This window comes from Triturus cristatus, chromosome 3_1, assembly GCF_964204655.1.
Source record: "Triturus cristatus chromosome 3_1, aTriCri1.1, whole genome shotgun sequence".
Taxonomy (NCBI): Eukaryota; Metazoa; Chordata; class Amphibia; order Caudata; family Salamandridae; genus Triturus; species Triturus cristatus.
The window spans coordinates 276,194,408-276,217,776 of NC_140583.1; the positions used below are offsets into that span (position 1 = coordinate 276,194,408).

The window sequence follows — 23,369 nt, forward strand, 5'->3', positions numbered from 1 at the left end:
AGGCTGTCCGGACTGTGTACCAGCCTGGACAGAAGGTGTGGGTACGGGAGCCAGTGGCCCCAGCGGCACTCAAAGACAAATGGTCTGGGCCCCACACGATCATTGAGCAAAAGGGAGAGGTCACCTACTTGGTAGACCTGGGAACTCCCCGGAGCCCCCACAGGGTGCTCCATGTAAACAGGCTCAAGGCATATGTCGACAGGGAGGGCATGGGCTTGCTCATGGCCACAGATGAGGGACAGGAGGAGGAGAGTGACCCTCTCCCGGACCTGCTCTCTCAGAACCCTGACGATGGATCAGTAGATGGTGTTGTCTTTTGTGGCAGCCTCTCTGGACATCAACAAGAGGATTGTAAACAGGTTCTTCAATCCTTTCGACATATGTTCTCTCTGACACCCAGTCAGACCAAGTGGTGTACCCATGAGGTCGACACTGGGGACAGTCTGCCCGTAAAGAGTAAAATCTATCGGCAACCTGATCATGTCAGAGACTGCATCAAGACAGAGGTGCAGAAAATATTGGAGCTGGGAGTCATTGAACCCTCGGACAGCCCCTGGGCTAGTCCCGTAGTGCTCGTGCCGAAACCTCACACCCAGGGCGGTAAGAAAGAGATGAGGTTTTGCGTGGACTACAGAGGTCTCAATGCGGTCACTAAGACTGACGCCCACCCGATACCAAGAGCAGACAAACTTATCGACCGGTTGGCCTCGGCCAACTACTTAAGTACGTTTGACCTGACAGCTGGGTATTGGCAAATCAGGTTAGCTGAGGAGGCCAAGCCCAAAACAGCATTTTCTACCCCGGGTGGGCATTATGAGTTCGTGGTAATGCCCTTTGGTTTGAAAAATGCACCTGCCACCTTCCAAAGGCTGGTGAATCGAGTTCTCACTGGGTTGGACGACTTCTGTGCGGCGTATCTGGACGATATCGCTGTCTTTAGCTCCACCTGGGAGGATCACCTGGTCCACCTGAGGAAAGTGTTAGAGGCCCTGCAGAAGGCAGGCCTCACTATCAAGGCCACCAAGTGCCAGATAGGGCAGACACAGGTTGTATACCTGGGCCACCTTGTAGGTGGAGGCCAGGTTCAACCATTGGAGAGCAAAATACAGGCCATCCAGGACTGGGCTCCTCCAACCACCCAGACTCAGGTTCGAGCTTTCTTGGGCCTGACTGGTTATTACCGGAAATTTGTCAGAAATTATGGATCCATTGTGACCCCGCTAAACGACCTGACAAGTAAAAAGATGCCAAAAAAAGTTCAGTGGACAGCAAGCTGTCAGAAGGCATTCGATGACCTAAAGCAGGCCATGTGCACAGCACCTATCCTAAAGAGTCCAGACTACTCCAAACCATTCATTGTCCAAACAGACGCTTCGGAGCTGGGTGTGGGAGCTGTTCTATCGCAACTGAATTTTGATGGTCATGACCAGCCCATAGCTTTTATTAGCAGGAGGCTGACCCCCAGAGAGAAGAATTGGTCAGCTATTGAGAGGGAGGCCTTTGCTGTGGTTTGGGCCCTGAAGAAGTTGAGGCCATACTTGTTTGGCACTCACTTCAAGATTCAGACCGACCATAAGCCCCTCTTGTGGCTAAATCAAATGAAGGGTGAAAACCCCAAACTACTTAGGTGGTCCATTTCCCTACAGGGGATGGACTTCACAGTGGAGCATAGACCTGGCACTGATCATGGCAATGCAGATGGGCTCTCCAGGTATTTCCACTTAGAGCAAGAAGACTCACCTGGTCAAGGTTAGCTTATTGTCCCAAAGTTTGGGGGGGGGTCATGTAGGAGAGTAGGGTCTGCAATCCTATGATCACCCAGATTTTTTGCTTTTGCTTCATTGGTTTACGACTTTCTCCGGCTGTGGGCCTGCCAATCAGACCCACAGCCTAGCTGTTCTCTCTCGAAATTAACACACATGTACATTAGGTGCATCCACTAATTGGAACTGGGCCGCCTTGTCAGTCCCTGTCTCAGCATACCACAGGTATCCAGGGCATCGGTGTACCCAGGGCCTACCAGGGGCTGAAGCATGTATTATGCCACCCCTGGAATGGCCGCCCAAATCTGACACAACTGGCTGCACGACAGCTGGGGCCACGTGGTGTAATCACCCGTTGCTGTAGGTGTAGTATTCCTACACCTAAACCCTAAAATGGACACATGGATTCCTATCAGTCACTCCTATAGCAGGCCTTATCAATCCTGAAGGCAGAGTGCAGGGAATCATGTGGGACGGTGCTCTGGCGCGAGCTGAGCCCGTCGACGGCTTGCGGAACCAAGTCCTAATAGCCGTTCCATGGTGACGCGGGCCAACTACTTTTAATGCATTATAATCCTTGCGGTTATTTGCTAACTTTGGCATCACATCACCTACACATGTCGAGTAAGGTGTCATACGAATGGGAATACGAACCCCTCGCCAGTCCTGGCGACGGGGTTAGCATTCCCCCCTTTTAGAGGGACACGACATGGAAGTAACCTTGAACCCCGGTTAAAGTTGACTCAAGCCTCAGCATCACAAAATGGATGCTGCCACCAGACACAAGTCTGACCTCCTGCTGCTGGGGGACCTTCCAGCAAGGGGAGCTTGGACAAAGGGTTTCCTGTCGAGGGCGGTGTTAGCACCATCCCAGACAGGGTTTGTGTATCCCAGGTAGGCAGGGCTGAAAGGAAGGTGATTGCAAGTGGCACCCCGGTGCTCACTGTGCATAGCCCGGCTCAAACCAGTTTCGGGGGCACACCAGCCCCTGAGCTGGCGCGAAGCCGGACAAAGGATAGGGGTGTAACCACCCCCCTCCTGGCTCCACCCATAGGTAGAACCTAGTCACGGGCCAGCCCCTTTTCTTAGAATAAAGGTAGGAGCGAGTCCCCTTCCCAAATTGGATAATCAGATAATCGGATAACTCCGAATCACGAACCACTTTCCACGAAAGGAACTCTTGACTATTTCTGAAGACTCTCCCTTGTGGCTAAGGAGTAGCCACCCTGCACCAGCAGGCACCACCTAAGCGCTTGCGGTTTGCTGTACGTCTCCTACGGATCAAGACTGCCCAGCTCGACGAGACCCGAGTTCCCTGCCATCTCTGACCTTTTACCTACCTCATCAGCCCAGCTGAGAGTCGTAGGTGTGACGAGACCTGCGGGACCGGCTATCTTCAGAACCTGCACGACGCTTATCTAGCACGCCCACCGAGGGACCCTCGAGTGAGTGCACCTAGGGTTTGAGAAGCCCTAAACCCTGAGCAGCTCCAGCATCGAAGTCTGTCTCCCCAGCATCCACGAGATCTGCGTGGGGGCCCTTCCGCTTCTTGCTGTTCCCAGCGTTGTCCGACCACTTGCCGACCGGCTTGTGGCCCTCTTCACGACGCTCCAAGATTATTTGCATCACCGGTCTGGTTGCTCCAGACTGGCTCTTGCTCCCCTTCAACAGAGGAGTACCACGGACCCTCCTGGTCCACTCCCGACGCCATCTTGACTCCCCCGCTTGGGTTGCCACTGCCAAGATCCGCTGCCCCTTCCTGGGCCCAGCATCATCGACAGCAGACACCTTCGTGGGACAGCTCGCCCTCCATCCTGGTCGCCGCCGCGCCTCCTTGTCCGAGGAACAGCCGAGTCCGACGTCTCCCACTCACCTGGTCGAGGTGACTTCAGCCGGTACCCCCCTGGTACCCACACGATCGCTGGCTAGCGGTTGAGAACTGAGTCCCCTCTGCTTTCAGGTTTCCTTCATCACCGATCCAGGCTTGGATCGCTCTGAACATCGTCACTGGTCGCCTGCCAGCAACTTCTTCTTTCAGGCTCCTGAGACTACACGAGGACTCCCGACATCTTGCCGAACTTCACGCAGCCGCAGCCTCCGGGCTAGGTAACTCGAGCATCTCGGTGCTCCATCGCAGGTTCGCTCTACAAGTGTCCAGTTCCTTTTTCGTTTAGTCCCACTGATCGGAACACTCCGGAATCAGTACCTCCAGACTCTAACCATTCGCATTTCACTGTTAGTGTAGATGGTTTCTCGTGCCCCTCGGGCATTTGTGTAAATTGTGCAACTGAAGTATTTTCCTAAAGAGTTTTGTAGTGTGCTTAGCTCCCTGACTCATAAAGAGCCAGGGTAGTCTTGTTATAAATAAATATCCTTTATTTTCATAACAACTTGTGTGGTGTCCTTTCACTTGGTGTTCAAGGGGTATATGTGATGGTAAACAGCTGGCTTAACACGCCCTCTAGAGTTTAGCCTAAGACTGCTCGTATCCACGTTACTAGGATAGCTGGTCTATAAGGTTGACTTACAACCAATCATCAATAAGGGTCGTTTGGAATGATACACAGTGATCACTAGAATAGTGAGCACTACATATCAGGCCAACTTCTCACAGTCACCTCTAAATTAGAGAGACAGAGCCACCTTGTGGCAGACTGTCACAATCACCAGAGTTGACAATTAAGTGCCGGTGCCGACCATCGGAAACCACTGGCTCAAGTTAAGCACTGGCGCGTTGCAACCTTTCTCCAATCAATCAGACAATCAAACTGTTTCTCACTTTTCTTTGGTTGCTGAAAAGGGCATTCACCTACCCTGGGAAACAAATATCATTGTGCCTACACTAGATCTGTTTTTTGGGGTATTTATCCCATTGCCTCTATGCACATGAATGTATAAAAGATAGAACCACTGCCACTCAATATTCACGGCTCTGCTGAACAGACAGAGAGAACCTGATGTGGCGCACATGTTCGATCAAATCTGGTCGCTCACTTGATGTCGCTTTTTATCTCAAAGATGAGGCGTGGTCATGAATTTGAATTCAACTTAGCCAAAACAATGCATTCTCCTTTTAAGTCAGATGAAATAAGTAGCAGTGAGTTGCAATTATTACTAATTAATCTTCAAGCAGAGGTTTATTTCTAGATATCCTGTGTCTGCCTCTGATTTTGGCACCCACAGGTCATCTTGTACAGGAAGAGTTTCGCTTTAAAAGGAGAATGCAGATTTTCCACATTTAGAAATGAGTAGAAAATCATGATTTTAATAAAGGCACGGAGGCTAATATTATGCATATCCCTTTTATTGCTCCCAGTCAGTCCTAGCACTGAGAAGCGCAAAGATGTCAGCATTGTGAGCTCACAATATACTTCGCTCTTGACTTTGCCAATCCCTATCCCCCTCATTCGGGTCACAAACAGCTCTACAAAGGCACTTCAGTCCTGGCCGTCATCACTCCCTGTTATTCTATTCCTAACAAAGGGTTCTGCCAGTGCACCTTGTTTCAGTGCCGTAACTGGAGCTTTCGCCGCCCGAGGCGATCCCGGAGTTTTCCACCCAGTGACAGCAGGTGCGAGGGGAAGGTGGGGGAGGTGACAGACGACAAAAAAGTGCTACCTGGGCAGACCCCTCTCCCCCCCCCAAGCTACGCCACTGTCTTACTTGCAGAACCCCTTCTATCCATGGGAGTCAGACACAACTCTGCCAATGCGCCTCATCACTGACATGCAGAAGCCTTCGCCCTATTTCTCCCACATACGCACACGCATTCTACCTCTGTCAGATACCCTCTTTCTGTACGTCACACAACCAACACGCCCCTGCCCTCCAACCCCCTCCACAGTTCTCTCCCTCTTGACACATAGGAACACACTCATGTGCTGCTATACATGCACCCGAGTACCAGAAATTCGTACTATTCCCCACCTCTTCATCACAGCTATATAGCAAGGATCTGTGGAAAGCATAGCCACTCTTCCACGGCTGAGTACCGAACAGAGCTACAGCCCTAACGAGTTTTCCGGAACAAGATGTGACTAGTCCAGTTTTTTTTTTTTTTGCATTCTGGGACTTTTAGTCTTGTTTTTCCAATTTTAAAATCAGGACAATAAAATCCCAGAATACATAAAAACCTCGACTGAAACAACTCGTAGCACTTGCACTTTGGAAATTTGGCAACTATGGGGCTTTGAGAAAGAAAATGGTTCTGACCTTACGTCATTGCTATTGCAGTGCTGGGTTACACACACATTCACATACTTGATAGTCACCCCCACTAGCCATAGCTGAGTGATGCACTATGATCTTTGGTAGTAATCTCTCCTGACACACAAACACAAAATATATCTAACTCCTGACCAGGAGAAGATATTGGTATCAGTGGCGTAACGCAAAATGATGGCCTCCCCTTTTGCAAAATGTGATGATGGGCCGTTGAGTCTCCCATAGCTCACAGATATTCAGTGGCCTTGGGCTGAATGGGGATCACTTGAAGGGTTTGCACCACTAGGGCCTGCATAACTCTCCATTTGGCATCCATTTATTTATTGACAAACAGCGAGTTTCGCAAAGGCCCTTAATCATGATTACACACACACACACACACACACACACACACACACACACACACACACCTGCCAACACGCTCTCTCTCTTTGAAAGAGATCCCTCAAAAGACACACCTACAGGGACATTAACTGGACTCAATCAATCATCATTTGGAGAGGGCGGCACTGGCACCCCTGGGGGTATCTGGGCGCTGGGATGCGAGGTCTCTGTTGTGGCAGTTCCCCCTGCAACAGGACTTGAGGAGATGGTGGAAAGAAACGATCAGAAAAAGGCAAAACAGAGGGTAGGAAAATGAGCAAGCAGAAAAGGCAAAACAGAGGGCAGCGGAAAAACAGAAAAAGGCAAAACAGAGGGCAGAAAAACGAGCAGGAAACGCAAAACAGAGGGCAGAAAAATGAGCAGAAAAGACAAAACAGAGCAAAAAACAAGCAGAGGAGGCACAAACGAAGGTCAGAAAAATCAGTAGAAAAAGGAAAACAGGTGGCAGAAAAGCGAGCAGAAAAAGCAAAACAGAGGGCATAACAATTTGCAGAAAAGGCAAAACCGAAGGCAGAAAAACAAGCCGGAAGGCAATACAGAGGGAAGAAAAATGATCAGGATAGGCAAAACAGAACAGATGAGGGAAAAACAAAGGGCAGAAAAATGAGCAGAAAAGGCAAAACAAAGGACAGAAAAAATAGCAGAAAGGCAAAACAGAGGGCAGAAAAACAAGCAGAAAAGGCAAAAGAGAGGGCAGAAAGATGAGCATAAAGGTAAAACAGAGAGCAGAAAGATAAGCTAAGAAGGCAAAACAGAAGGCAGAAAAACTAGCAGAAACAGGCATAACAATAGGCAGCTGGTTGCAAACCTGACCGGCCAAGTACAGCAGGCATGTGAACTGACTTTGAATTACATTTATTCGAGGTACTCCATCTCATACACCCTTCTTGAATATACGCCCCTGAATTCAGTTCAGTATGAAGTAGTATTCTTAAACCAGGTTTGTTCCTCGAAAGAAAGTGCATGAAACAGTTACACAGCATTAGAAAACTAGCAGGCTCAGTCGGAGCCCAGTTGTAGAATAAGGTGGTAAATTTACTGACATGTGTTTCTGCAATAACAGTCCCTTTCTTATCTCTTTATCCCACAGAGACTGGGACTGTCCACAAGTTCCTTGAAGTTAACGGGGCAGTTGTCAACATCCTGGAGATTAATCCCTTCCGGCACCCAACCTCCATCCACTCCATGGAGCTTGATTCTGTAAAGGTGAGAGTGGCCTCGGCGACAATTGCCCTTACACTTCTGCGATGGTATGCAGTAAATCCTGCAGAGAGACTGGTGACATGCACGTGGGGTAAAGCCTGCAGAGAGACAATTGTCATGTGAGTGGGGTAAAGCCTACAGAGAGACGGTGGCATGGAACTGAGGTAAAGCCTGTAGAGAGACAGGTTGCATGGTAGTTGGGCAAAGCCTACAGAGAGATTGATGGCACAGGAGTGGGGTAAAGCATACAGAGAGGCAGGCGGCATGGGAGTGGGATAAAGCCTGCAGAGAGATGGGTGGCATGGGAGTTGGGTAAAGCCTTCAGAGAGATGGGTGGCATGGGAGTGGGGTAAAGACTGCAGAAAGACATGTGGCACAGGATTGAGGTAAAGAAAGCCTGCAGAGAGACGGGTGGCATGGGAGTGGGGTAAAGCCTGCATAGAGACAGGTGGCATGGGAGTGAGGTAAGGCCTGCAGAGAGACAGGTGGCGTAGGAGTGGGGTAAGGCTCACAGAAGGAAAGGTGGCATTGGAGCAGGGTAAAGCACGGTGACAAGGGAGTGGGGGAAAGTCTGCAGAAGAGACAGATGGCCTGGGAGTGGGTAAGCATGAAGAGAGATGGGTGGCATGAGAGTAGGGTAAAACCTGCAGAGAGACACGTTTTGGAAGTAGGGTAAGTTGCGGAGAGAAAGGTGGCTCGGGACTGGTATAAGCCCTGAAGTATAGAGCAGGGAGGCATGGGAGTGTGGGAAAGTCTGCAGAGGGATAAGTGGCATGGGAGTGGGGTAAGCATGTAGAGAGAACGGTGGCAAGGGAGAAGGGTAAAGCCTGCAGAGAGACGGTTGGAGTAGAGTTCTGTAAGCCTGTAGAGAGAAGGGTGGCATGGGTGTGGGGTAAGCCTGCAGAGAGATGGGTTATGTGGGATTGGGATAAACTCTGCAGTGAGATGTATGGCATAAGAGTGGGGTAAAGCCTGCAGATAGAAAGGCGGCATGGGGTGATTTAAGCCTGCAGGGAGACGGATGGCATGGGAATGGGTTAAAGCCTGCAGACACATGTGGCACAAAAGTAGGGTAAGGCCTGCACAGACATGAGTTGCATACAAATTCGGTCAGCCCTGCAGAGCCCTGCAGAGACACGGTTGGCATGGGAGTGGGGCAGGGCCGGACAGGCCCTAGCGAGCATCAGGCATTTCCCCGTGAGGCTGGAAGGGTGGGGGTGGGTTTTGCAGTGGAGGGTTTTGTTTTGTTACTGGGAGACGGTTTTCCAGCTGTGCTGTATATCAGCCCCAGTAACAAAACAGCAGTGCTTTACACTTGCAAAACTGGGGGACTGGTGTGACAAAATTGCCAGGGCTGCTTTTAGTTACCAGTCCGGCCCTGGAGTGGGGAAAAGCTTGCAGAGATATGGGTGGCATAAGAGTAGAGTAAGGCCTCCAAAGATACGTGTGACATGGGAGTGGGGAATATTTATGTAATAACAAAAAGACTAAAAGAGTACAGCAGATCGTAAAGCAAGAAAAGGGAAAGAGAAGGTTGATTGTTTCCTAATCTTAGAGACACGATCGCAGGTCAAGAGTTTGGATGTCACAGGACATATGCTGAGCTTAGGCGTAAATCCATCCTTTATGGAAGAGGAAACCTCACACATGTAAGAGGGACTTCCTAGATAGAAATTACTGGACAAGGCAGGATTCAGACAAACTAAAAATACCTTGGGGTTCTTCAGTGTTTACCCTTTTTGGTGAGGGCCCCAGGTATGTTTAAAATCAAAGACGAGCAGGTACCCAAAGGGCAATGACTCAGACCCTCTCTTATCAGCCAACATGTTTCTGCCCACCAATTCTAGCCTAACAGGTCTGGGGCATTCTTCGGGGCTTTTGGATCCCTTAACTAACATCGTAGGTTATAGTCTCTAAATTCACAATTGTTTTTATTGTGTTTACTGATGCCGAGGTTCATTGAGAGAGACGGAGCGCATGGGATTGGAGTGAAGCCTGCCGAAAGACACGTGGCTCAGCAGGAAACCTCTGCAGCACACTAGGGGTTGTGCTGAACTGAGTTGTAGCAATCCTTATGTATTTAGCCATGTCTTTGGGTTTTCTCTGACAAAGAATGCCATTGCCTGGGAGAGGACAGTGCAGTGATGCAGCCCTAAATCACCTGGGAACCTGCAATAGAGGCATGTTCCCTGCGGCCGAACGGGCACTTACCTATAGTCAATCTGTACCTGAGCACATCTCACTACCAGCACTATTCACTTACAGCAAAGTATCCTGCAGTTCTAGGAGACACCCAGTCCATTCAAAGCAGCAGCAATCACATTCTATCACGGTCCTAATATGGGATGGGTCTAAGAAGGAAATACCGCCTCTAGATGCTTTATCAATGATGGAGAAACATCCCATTGGCTGGGCCAGGATTCGACAGCGATGTTGGTCTTTCTTCACAATTCAGTCTGACCACCGCCATCTCCAGTGTGACTACTGGTCACTTTACCTAGGCCCCAACTAAGAGCACAGGCCTTTCACGTGCCAACATGTGTGCATTCGTCTGCACAGCTCATGCCTGTAACTACTGGGCACTCTACGACTGAGCAGCTCCTCATTGGCTACTACAGGAGTGACCGTTATTGGAAATGGTGGTGGTTGTATTGTGAGGAGTGGTATGAGAGTGGACGGCTGGGTGGAATAGTGAGGCATCCTCCTCTGTGTTATCTAAGGATAAAAGCTGGGTATCTTTTCTTGAAAAACAGCTCTTTTTGCTTGTTTTCAGAAAAAGTCCAGCATGCCACATCTATCTTTCTTCAACAGATCTACTCTCACTGGCGCACTCTATGAAGCTCTATTTTATATCCTCCCCTCTTTCTACATCTTCCACATTATCTACCAAATCTTTGCTCCCTTGCATAAAAGCCCCCTCGCCCCCTCACGCCTGTGCTACCCCTGCCCCAGACGCTTCCTACTGGTCCCTGATCCTCCAATCACTGTGCAGCTTGTTTCTGGAATGCCGATTCTCCCTTCCCACCAGGATGCTTCCAATCTAGCCAGCCCCTTTACTCGAAGAGTGTCTTTTCGAAGACCATCACTTCTGCACAACCCTCGCTTTGCAACTATACCACCCCGCTTCAATCCTTCAACCCTGCCCGCTCCCTGCCCTGTTGCGCGTTACTTTTGTAGGAAATGTGGCAAGACCTTCAAACCTTACTTACAGTCAGCTATTGGTGCTCAAATTATTTAACATTTTGCAAGGTCCCATCCCAGATCAGAATTGACGGGTCCTCTCAAACAAAGTAAACACCTAATTGCTAATTTTTCTAAAAAAAAGATGGCAGTTGTGACAACCTAGTGGGGATTATTCTGTTGTGTGAATGTCTACTCTTTGTTATCCTGTAACAGAAACGTCTATACATCACGTCATCCCAAGAGGTGGTGGAGGTGCCCCTGGACTGGTGCGATGGGTACCAGCAAGACTGCCAGAGCTGTGTCATGGCGAGGGACCCCTACTGTGGTTGGGCCAATGGAACCTGCAGGTCGATCCTAGGGATTCAAGGGTATGTCACCACAAGGCCTGAATAACTGTCTTAATTTCGAACAGTTCATGGATGTATTCTTTAAATCTAGGGTACCTCCTCACCACTGCAGAGGGTTCTGCTTCAACTGTTGCTACAAATATCCATTGCACATAAAATCCACATTCAATGTATCCCCTGCAACATGTTCAGGAAGCCCTGACATCCAACCGTACGTAAACAAACACCCATGTACACACCCACACACAAGGCAGCTGTAGAACACACCCAGCATCACATACACACCGTCCAAACACAAAACCAGCTTCACAAAATCACCAGCTTCCAGTACATGCACACACCACTGCACATGGGACACCCCTCATACGCACAGCATCACACACTGAATTCCCTTTAGAACACACCCAGCTCCCATCTGCACAGAAGAGAGGGGGTCAAATATTCCTTCGAACAGTCAGCTATAGTACAGAACCACAAAATGTGGAATCCTTCAATGTAGACAACAGAATCAGCATCTACAAATGATGTATATTGATCTATAACCACATCACCTCTATATGCACATAACACCATGTGCAGGCATCCCGACATGCACAGTGGAGTGCTTGTCCACAGCACCCTCAGTAACAGCATCTAACAACACCCTGTCTCAGAATGGGACCACACCCAGTACAATACTGAACATCTGCAAAGAAATACAACAAGCAGTGATAAAGACAATAGGTCTTACTTGCATTGAATACTGACTAACTGACTTTAAAAATAAAGGCTGTTACCATGAAAAAAAAAATCAATGGCTTTCTTTATAAAAATACATTTATGAGGCAAATACTTTAATGAGTGACGATTCAGCGTTCGTTCATTGCACTACAGGTACTCCATAGTAAGCAGAATAAAATACACCACCTATAGCTAATGGCATGAAGTGAGACGGCAATCCTGCAGTGAGAGCGGATATACATGTCTATACTGCACTGTGGAGCCTGACATAAAAAGTGATGGATGGATAGAACTTCTGAGTTTCTCAACCAGTAGCAGACACTCTGGACCGCCTTCCATTCCAGTGTTTTTTGCTCACCTTGATACAGCAGAAAGGGGCCATCAACCTCGTGCTGCAGCTCGATGAGCCGCACCAGCGCCCATAGACCAGCCTGTTCTTCGAAACAGAAATGACCACGAAGTGTTAGCTGCCGAAGTAAGGCGCGATGTGTATGTGAAAGTGCGGTCCAAATCGAAAGATAGGTTCTCACCAATACACAATGTGCTACATGAGAAGTTGTTGAAACGCCGGAAGTCTGCTGCTTCTCTTTTACACACTAAATCCTGAGTATCTGAAAAATGAACTAAACCTTAAGGAGCTTTCATTCTTCGAATCCTTAAGCAACTGGTAAGGTCCGCATGGATACCCTTACCTCCACACCATGCCTTGGCTAAACACTGATCTGAGCTAAAAACAATTAAAGAGACACTTTCTTCAAAATCACTAATGAGATGTGTTGGCCAGTCCACATTTGATGTTAAAAACATGTGAGGTCGAATACATGTTCTTCGAAGACAAAGGCATGACACTCCAGGGACTAACTCATATTTACCTTATAAGGGAACTATGTTTAAAAGTAATTTTCGTTAACATTGCATTTGATGTAGAAACCAAAACGGGAAGTTGATTTATTTACTTGATTCCCAGCGTAAGCAACTTTGTACCTATCTTGCAAATAAAAATGCACTCCAAAATAGCAATATTGACCCTGCAGTTCGGGCTGGGCTGCTTCCCTTGGAGTTGGATCAGAGCTGATTTGCATAAGGTTGGTCCATGTTTGTGGCAAGCCAGGCAAATAAAACTCCAAGGAGTAGGCTGCAGCGAGTGGAATTGCCAGTGGCTGAGATGAATTCAAGCATTCAACCCATCACCTTTAGGTTTTCTGACTGAATATCCGGAGCTCACTCGTAACTACATGCCAGTACAATCAGGAATGTCCTAAGTATTCACAGCATGCAACATGTCAACACTGGACACACTCAGTACAGCACACCCTGCATCCGTGCGTCAGCGCATTCACTGCAGCGTCACATTCCGGATGCACATTCGGGTCATCGTCTGACGACATTCCCAATCCTAAGGCACGAAATGCCACAGCAGGCCACGCCCAGTGTCCGCATCTGACAATAACCTCACGTGCTAAATGACCACAGCACGCCCAATGTTGACATTTGATTCATAATGGTACAGCCTGAACACCCATAGCGCACTCAGTAGCAGAAACTGACTATGCCACGTACGTCTAGTGTTAGAAACTGATCACACCATGTACAGCCTGCATCCAGCCCTCTCCCAGTGGCAGACACTGACTATAGTGTGTACAGTGCTGAATTACACAACACCCAGGCACTTATTCACTAAGTGCTCGCACGATGCAATGTGCCACAAAGTGCAGAGTCAAATTACTAACCATGTTAAAGGGCCCCGCGCACAGTGCTAATTTGTATGTTCTCCCGCACAACCTTTAGCAAACAAGGGCCCTTGTATGAGCAGATAACCACGACTAGCAAAGCCTCGCAAAACCAAACACTCCCTGTAACAGCCTCTGACTTGACCCAGTTCATCCCTCAAAAGCCTGCCAATGACTGCTCTATGTTCCGGCCTAGTACATGCCTCATGGTCCAGAGCACACTCTGGCATCACTTCCGGACTCTCAGGATGGAATCCAGTGTGTGGGGAAGTGAACTGCACACTGTGGCATCACTTCCGGACTCTCAGGATGGAATGCAGAGTGTGGGGAAGTGAACTGAGATTCCAGAGGGAGTCTGTGGGCCCAGGCTTCCCGCCTGAGTTGGCACTGCTATTTATTCCTAATAAATGATTACTTTCTAATGCGCGCGATGCGTCCTTGCGTTTGACTGGAAGAAACACTGCACCGTCAGTATCTACACTTGGCCGACCACAGAGCACACGCACCCAGGGTCACAGGCTCACTCACTCTCTTTCTTTCTTTCAGGCGTATACAACAGGACCTCGCCGATGGAACAGCAGAATGTGAAGCGCCAAGTAAGTGAACTCCCAGCCCAATGGCACTCATAGGGCTCAATTTATGAACAAAAAAGAATTCACGAGGCTCAGGGTTACCAGTTTACCTCCCTAGAGTGGGCAAGCACCAAAAGCCTCCCTTAACCCTGCAGGAGACTTGTGTGGTAAAAGAGGCAATGGGGCCTGAGTACACGATAACCTACTCCCAGGAGACCTCATAGGATCCCTACATGGAGAAGTCAAAAGATTAAATTAGCGCGAACACTGGCCCTGCTGCCACCTATAAGGTCTTCTGCACTGATGGGTCAAAACTGTAATTGGCATCTTCATCTTACCCGAGAACTGAAGTCTTCTGTGAGAGGACAATGACTGCAAGGGCATGGAGTATATTCTTCCCTCTCATCCCTCTGGGAGGGCCAGGGAGAGGAAGACATTGAGGGGCATTAGAGTGGCTTCCATCAGGTTGCATCCCTCTCTCGTCCTCTCATAGGCAATATATGTTACAATAGAGTTTACCTCTGCCCCTCTCCTGCTGCACACCGCCCTGCTGGTTGACAGGGACATGGGTGATGACCCTGGTTCGGCCAGAAAAAAAAACTGTTGAATGGTGACCCCAGCACGGAAAGCCCAACACAAGTTGGCATGGTACCACCCCTGCTTGGGTACAATGTTGGTAGGTGACGCGGGTTTGCCTGGGCATGAGGGCGCCAGCCTTATGAAGTCTTCAGTACAGTTCAACAAGGTTTTGGAGTTAGTAGCACTGTTCAGACACTTGCAGGCATACATATATGCTCATCCTATTTAGAAGGGAGATTAAAGATTCAATTTCTATCCAAAAATGAATCTTTTGGGGTAGTACCATAAAATCGTATACAAAATATTGTGCTACAAAAATATTTAAGCAAAGATGCCAATTACCTAAATGTCCACCTATATGTACCTTCCAATATATATGTTTTCAGGCTATACAGATACGGAGTTAAGCATAGTAAATCTATACCTACCTGAATATAATTACCAAGATGATATTCTGGTACTCTATATCTGTGATATGATGTTATGTTATGTTATTATGACTTATAGAGCGCACGATTACCTTGCGGTGTCCTGGCGCTAATGATATCATCTCCACAATATTCTTTCTGGCCAAACGCCATGCACTTTGCACACTTTCTCTCATTAAATATCCATTATTTTGTGCACGTGAAAGAGAAGCCTTGTAGGATCTCTAGTAGAACAGCAGGCCGGGGAAGGAGCACCGCCAGGGAGCGCCATGACTTTTTATAACGACACCTGATAATTCTATCCATAAATCGATCACGCAGATTGCAGATGTTGATGGTCCTCCAGGAACCCATTGTCAACCTCTGAAACTCAGTGAAAGATGGCCCTCCAGATCAAAATCTGTGTCAAGCAGAAGGGAAAGAATCCTCTTCTTTTTTTTGTGAACTGAAAGTTGTGAATTTTAGGGGGATGTAAATTCAATAATAATCTGCTCACTTATTGTTATTTGGCGGTCCATGCAGCACGTGTTTGATTCAATTATACAAGATGGTTCCGTTTTATTTTGTCTCTGTACTTGCAAAGGATGCCTTGTTAGGACTGTGTTGCTACTTTACACAGTCAAAGTAACTACTGACATCTATTGTGTCCTACAAGCTATGAGATCCAACCTGGGTTGGGCTAACTTAACCTTTCAGTCCATCACCTGAGACCCATTAAGTTGGGCGAAAGTAACATGGACAGTGGTTGGATGTGGAAAAACTGGGGTATTGAGTACCATATAAAGAGGCTATTGTAGCCCGCAGAGAGAAATGGTGACCATGTGAAAACTCATGGGCTACCAGGACAAGGTGACAGGGTATAAACATCCTCACCAAGTCAATTACATTGCAAACTTTAGCATCCTGGGGAAGGAGGTTGTTGCCTCGAAATACGGACACGTGGTTATCCAAGACTCATTTAGTCTTTCTTTGTTATCTTAAAGAGCGCTTATGAAAGAAATACAGATGGTTGTCCCACTTAAAAATCAAATAAAATGCATGAATAAAGTTCACATCTAGTGAATAACTGTATCACATGCCTCTGCTGGATTCCTGGATGCTTAGAGACCACTATCATTGCGCTTCCATGGGTGATGCGTGGCCGCATCAATCAGCTATTCATTGCGAATATTAGAATAGCTGATAATTGGGTCCAGATTTACTAGGCCCTTGCGTTGCTAGTGCATTATGAAAGGCGACGCAAGCGCTTAAGTGATATTTACTAAGCCATGAAAAGCCACCTGCGACACCACCAGCTTGCGTGGCTATGCGTGACTCAGTAAATCCAGAGCTACGCATTGGGAAGGCATTCCATGGGAGGAGTGTGAGCGTTCCCAGGCATACACTCATGAATTTTGTCTCATTCCCCCATTTACTAAGGCTGGTAAACCTAGGAATGTGTCAAAATGCTATACCATCCCAACAAAGGCGTAACGACCAGAAATCTGATTATTTCTCCTCGTTATTTCCGCTTGCAGCACACATAGAAAGAGAAACATGCCACTGAGGGTTGTTTTAGTGCAGGGAGATGTTCCTTCCGCCACATAAACCATCCTGCTTGTAATGTGAGCACCCTTGCACCATGGCCAGTGTTGGCACTAGACTGCACAGTGCGCCAGCACAGAGAGCAGGGATGTGCCATATCTTGATAATACGGCGCATTCTTGCTCTCTTCATTTGATGCGGCTCAGCAAGAAGTCTTGCTGCATTGCGTCAAATGTTAGTAAATCTGGCCCTTTGTGTACGTTTAAGTCCGCAGACTCACAATCAAGGTATTGAGTCACATGATGTGGAGTTGATAGCAAGGCAATTTCATGTGATTTGCCGTTTTGGTGTGTTGGTCCAGTATATGTGACACTATATTTTTTTCCATAGGATTGGAGCTATTACGGAGTCAAATGTACAAGCAATATGAAGAGCCTGCCAAGAGATTGAAGGGACTGCCATCCTCTCCACACTTCCTGTCGTGCCCGGTGGTTTCCCACCATGCTACATACACATGGTTGCAAAACAACAGCATCTCGCACAGTTGCCTATTGGACCAGAACTCTCAACGGTGCATCCATCTCATTAATAAAATGACAGAGGAAGACTTTGGAACCTACGACTGCATTTCTGAGGAAGGTGGAACCACTCAGATTATGGCGCAATACAGGATGGAGCATGACCATGGCAATGCGGCGCTTGTCTCTGCATGGCTTGTTGTGGTACAGGTGATAGCGTGCCTCCTACTGCTCCACTAAGATGACACAGGAAGGGCCTCTCTACGTTTGGCTTCCCCAGGCTCCCAATAGATACCAGACACAGGGAACTAGATTCAAGTTTAAAATGGATGGGCTAGTGGTAATACCTGCCTCGTGCTCCTAGATAACCATGCTGTCTAAGTCCCATGATTCTAAACAGTCTCACAAGTGGAGTATTGGCTCCATTTAGGTATGAGTAATTTTATCAGTTCTTTTAAATATGAAAAACTAAATAAGTGTCAACTGCCTATAGATGGATGCTAAAAAGCATCATTCCATTCCTCGTTCAGTTTCTATATAGTGACAATCATTGGTTGCTTCCTCAGAAGTCTGGATGTAAGTACTCTGCCAGCAAAGCTTTCATCCAGGCACTTCTCCTCTGCACTTTATGGGATGTGGTCACTGTTCAAGCACTTTGCTGAGTGTGTATTGGCCTGAGGATTCGTGAGCAGATTGCAATGCAGTCTTGTGTATCTTTTTGTCTGTTTCTTAAGTACACAATATTCAGGGCTGTAGGAATGATCTTAAAGGAAGCCGCTCTTCTACGAGAAGTGATACAGTTCGTTGGATATGACCGACGAGTCACATGCAAGAGTCTATGAATAAGAAGTTGGTAGACCAGTGATGTAACTTTTGTATGAGTCTTTAAGAGTTGTATGATGTGAAAAGGGTGTCTCTGATGATAGCTTGTCATTGGATATCTTTACTGATAAATCAAGACGCCCTGCTGCACTGCAGTGCTTGTAATCTTGACCCATCCCATTCTTTTACAAGAGATCTATAGATGTCAAATACAATCCCACCTAGGTGAGAATGTTTCAGAAAAACAAGAACATTGTTAAAACTTAGTTGAGGATGATGAAGGAAAACAGGAAAATTGATTGCCTTATCCCATCCTCCCACCTGACCTAACCCAATGGTAAATACATTAGTGTGGCCATATAGACATGTCTATTTAGCTCGGGCCTATATGTATCTCAGGGACCTGTCTGAGCTGAATGGGCACCCCATCATTAGTGTAGGGGGATGACGTTTTCTGACTCTGCCCAATGCGCTGAGGCATAGTTAAAACTTGCCTACATGCTGCTCCAGGATATCCCGTGGACTGGACATCCAGGAACAGGCAATCAGTTGCTGGTGAGAGTCGCAGGGGGCAGCTATAATGTGGTACAAGTCAACCAGTTGCCTTGATTAGCCCTCGTGTCACCGAAAATGTTACCCGTTGTTACTGGAGGCCCCTTTCTTTGCACATTCTAAATGCTGGCAAAGATATTGTCAAGTGCAAATTGTATGAATTTGTAACTTTGCACATTCCTACTTCTTAACTCTCTCTTTTATGCAATTTTTATTTCTAAGCTGAGCTGCTAACACCAGCGATGAAGGATTAAGCACTGGTTAAGTAGTTTTGAGTCTGTGATTGCACATGCATGTATGTACGTATGTGTATCTGCATGCGTGTGTGTATGAATTTTTTCATGATGGTATGTATGTACGGATGGTCCATATTCATTTCTGAGCTCAACATGCTTTTTTATCTTTGCAGAAAAACTTTGTGGTGCGCTTATTTGTAGATGTAAATAGTTGAACACAATTTCCAAAAAGCAGTATTAGGTGTCAGGTCTCTATTTGTTTTTATGTTTCCACCATTTCCATAGGGTAAATCAACCCAGCACATGATTGAACTAGCATCCCAAAGTGATTGCTGTTGTGAAGTGGCTCAAGGGTCCAACAGATGAAACATTCCAGCCTTTTTTTGACGTTCTTACCCAAGTGGTAATAAGTGGTTTGAATCACAGCCATCATTAAAAAATGCCTTTTTGTCTGTTACAACAGAAGTTAGTATATGATCGCAAAGCTGGACATTATCACGTCGTTGATTAATGTATTTTTTAAAGGGAATAGTGAGTAAGTTCCCCAAGATGCTTTTTCCATGGCAGAAATATAATTGCTAGATCTTCAAAGGGAGCTCAGTGTCCATCTTTGTCCATTCATTATATATGGATGAACTATCAAAGAGTTCAGGTTCCAACCAATGCTCCCAACATCTGAGGAGTATGGAAGACCACTAAGGAGCTTCTTCTTTTAAGGAAAACATGCAGTTGGGTTTGACCAGTCTGAGATGTCGCGTCAGTAGAAGCGGGCTGGAATATGTGTGCTATCCTAGGGCCGGTGGGTGTATGACCACTGCATACAAATGGATCAACCATTCTGGCTAGGCCCAAGCTATAGAAATACTTTATACATACACACAAACAAGATAGTATCTTACCATGAGAGCAGAGAATGTCTTAGTAGATTGTGGCAAGGCAAGTGGGGTGTTGACTAGAAGACCATGATGGAGTAGAAAGAGAATAGGCAACTTTAAAAACTTAAAAAGTAACTATCTTCTAGAAACAGTTGCCTTAGCACAGGAAGAAGTTTAATGTGAACAAACAGGGACACAAATCTTTGAGGCCAGTGTCCATCCTCAACACACATTGACACCCTCATCGTGAGAATGATGGAACCGTATACCATTTGCATACGGTTTGTGCCATCTTCAGTTTTGAATGAGGCCTAGCTGTGATTATATTTTCTGTCTTGTATGTACGTTTTATTCCGTCGATGGTCTCTGCTGTATGCTGATTCGTGATGGAGAAGGGGTAGGGAGTGGAGAGGGAAGAGTGAGTGGCAGAGCGCCAGCACCTCTCATGGAAGTGGTGCAGATGCTTTCACCTGAATATTACCTGGGAGATAGTGACGGGATTGGAGGTTTAAAGTATATTTGTGTGTGTGTGTGTGTGTGCGCGTGTGTATGGCTTACATTCATGCAGTGAGAAAACAATCTCATTAAATTGACCTTTTGCACACACAACCCATTGATGTACTATTTTGAATGTTATTACAGTGATGGAATCTGTGAGGCAGTAAGCAGTGATTTCTCAAGTTCATTACGCAACACAATGGTGGTAATCTGCAATTTGACCTTTGCGCTCCATTAACCAATGTGTGAATGTACGTTTGTTAATGACAGTCCCATGACCCGCCCCTCATGATTAGTGAATACATCCTACCCACACTTAACGACGATAATAAATGGAACCTTATATCCTTTATTTATTTTTATATAGCATGTTTGTGCATATATTTTCTGGAGTGTGTGTAAGGTCAGTAGATGCGTGGTTCACTACTTTCACATCAGAGGTATAGAGCAAAGAGCTTGATGTTCCCCCAGCTGGATGCCTTTCAAAGAGTGATTCATAAAAGGTTTGCAGATCCACGTTTGACTAGGTTTATATTACAAAACTGAGTAGAAGGAATGAGGTACTTTGTTGCTTCTGGGCATCAAACCTGGAGACTAATTATTAGCGGTCATCCTACTTTGCACATATGCAGATCAATACCAAGGACTTCTAACAAAGAACTGCCAATCCACCAATCAAGACACTGCTTTCCTTAAAGACCGATCAGCAGTGCTCACAAACAGTACTTTGTAAATCGCTTGTTGTCAAGTATTAAAGTTGTGAAAAATGTGATACCTTCTTCTCCCCACAAAGTTTTGCCTATGAGCCCAAAGACTGACTGCTTGCCTGCTACAATTGAAAGCCTCAAAACTTTTTTCTTTTGTTAGTTTTTATTAGATAACAATGGCTATTTCTTTATCTTTCTGAGAAAAAAAAACAGTATTGATTTTTTTGTGAAGCCCACCTTCTAGTATTTGAATTTTCTTGTAGTACAATTGTATTGCTATTTATTTCTATTCTCTATTTTTTAAATCTGCATTAAAACGAAGCTATTTTTGATAATCCCCGTCTGAACGCTCTGATTTGTGTGCTTGTTGCATTTATACAACAGATAGTGGATGGACTACGGTTTACAGGATAGTGGGTGCAATTGCAGGGAAGACATTCTCGATACTTTGAATTTCATATTTGCAAGTGGGGCTGTACTGGTACTGTTTTTTGGCCCAGTCAGACTCTGCAGATTTACTCGGAATCCACTATTTCTATTTTCCAGGGAAGAAACCCATAATGACCCACATTTGATGTCCCCATAAATGTATTGTGCTAATTATATGTGTATATATGTGTGTATATATATATATATATATATATATATATATATATATATATATATATATATATATATATATATATATATATATATATATATATATATATACGTCTGACTGATACTGTGATTGTAATTTGGAGGGAACATAGTCTGTCGCTGACATAGCATCGCTGTGCTTTAGACAGATGATGTGCTAGCAGTAGCATGAATGTGTATGTTCCTATGTTAGGTGAATGTGTCACCTCCAGGGTTTTGTCGGGTGAAATGAGGGTTGGACAGGAAAACATCTTGGGAAAGCCGGGTTATAAGGGATGACACCACCACTGGCGTAAGGTAACTTGAGGGGGCTCAATCAAGAGCTCTCTGGCCAGAGTGCTGTGCTGAGTGGGCCCCCTTGGAGGTTGGGCCCACCCCCGCACCGCGGGGGCTGCGGGGGCCTGTGTTACACCCCTGGACCACACCTTCATTGTGTAAATCATGGCATTTGCTTGAGAAGTGAATCTGAATCTCAATGTTGACACCTTCCACCCAGCTCTGCATTCTGTAATCCTGCTAACGCTATTCTCACCCTGTAGACAGCCCAAGCCGGTGTCCGCAAGCACACATATGGCCAGTTCAAGCAAGGCGGGTCCTCAGATCCATCAGAATGAAAGGTTCACAGATTTTCTCTAAACCTGATAGTTTACTCCTAGAGAGTTTTCCTGCTCAAAGCAACAAGAAATCTGTGAGGAAAATCAGGTGGAAATGAGGCATTACCAGGGGAATCATTTGTGCAATTACAGATTCCCCTAGTAATTCCCCATTTCTTAGGGATAATAAAGGGTTCCCGTAGGGTATAACTGCTTAAGTTCACCACCTTTACCTCCTCGTCTGTCTTCCCGTTCCATTCCTTTGCGATGAGCAGCTCATCTGCTCTGCAGAAACCTATTACCCAGCAGAGGTCCAATACTTCCCCCAATATGGTGCTGTCTACTCGACATGCATAAAGGGGGAAGTGCATCACCACAAAAGCCTGAGAATACCAAAGAAACTCAAGGAAAAGAAAAACAACAAACAATTACCACAAACATAAACAGAGAGGGAAGGACGGGCTCAGGAATGGAACAGAAAAACCAGGATTCGGAGTAATGAAGATTACTGGTGACTAACTGGTCATTCCCCGGAGTTATTGGTAATTCCGAGGGACAGAGAAAAATGAGGATTTCAGTGGGCAACCGTAATGACTCTCCAGTCCCCAGGTGCATGATTCCTGCAGGTTTGTAAGTATTTTGCTAAAAAAATAGTGCCTAACATGCTAGCTTTGCTAAACCACGGTCATAAATTCTCAGTCACTGATGGAGAACGTATATTCCATGTCTGCCCAGACTCCTGAGGCAAACACCACAACCCCACAGTACAATTCCACATTCCTGATTCCTGCATCCACTTGGACCAACAGATAAAACACAATACAGCTTCACATCATAGATCCTCATTGCGAGTTGCCTGGGAATTCCTTTGCAGCCAAAAATCCTGTTTTTGCCAAAGCAAGAATTGCAAAGTTTATGAAAACTCTGGCCACACATTCACCTGCTAAAATCCTGTAGAGGGATATGTTAACGGAAAAATGCCCAGGATATGAGAAAATAGAGCGGAAATCAGGCCGCTGAAATTGATTTTCACATATTATGCCCCATTCCATATGAATCTATAGAGTGACTACTCATAAACCCATGGTAATACTGGCCCCACTATGACTGATATCCTGCAGTTGGTAATTGCGGATCTGATACTACAATTTGGAGTTAGGAGTCAATTCGTAACGATGGCCCCAGTGTTGACGTCAACATGTTGGTCTAATTGAATCCTTTGAAATGCTGTGACCAAGATACTCCCTCCACCTTCCAGTAAATATTAAATTT

At 46.3% G+C, this 23,369-nt stretch overlaps 1 protein-coding gene across 1 annotated transcript in view; it reads left to right on the forward strand.

Moving 5' to 3' along the window:
• Positions 1 to 21,200, forward strand: part of SEMA7A (semaphorin 7A (JohnMiltonHagen blood group)) — a 162,862-nt gene extending 141,662 nt beyond the window's left edge. Inside the window, exons 11-14 of the mRNA XM_085643886.1 lie at positions 7,462 to 7,577; positions 10,971 to 11,125; positions 14,101 to 14,150; positions 17,048 to 21,200. Coding sequence (XP_085500012.1) covers positions 7,462 to 7,577; positions 10,971 to 11,125; positions 14,101 to 14,150; positions 17,048 to 17,415 — 689 coding nt within the window. The 3' untranslated portion in view covers positions 17,416 to 21,200. The remainder of the gene's footprint in view (positions 1 to 7,461; positions 7,578 to 10,970; positions 11,126 to 14,100; positions 14,151 to 17,047) is intronic.
• The last annotated feature ends 2,169 nt before the right edge of the window (positions 21,201 to 23,369 follow it).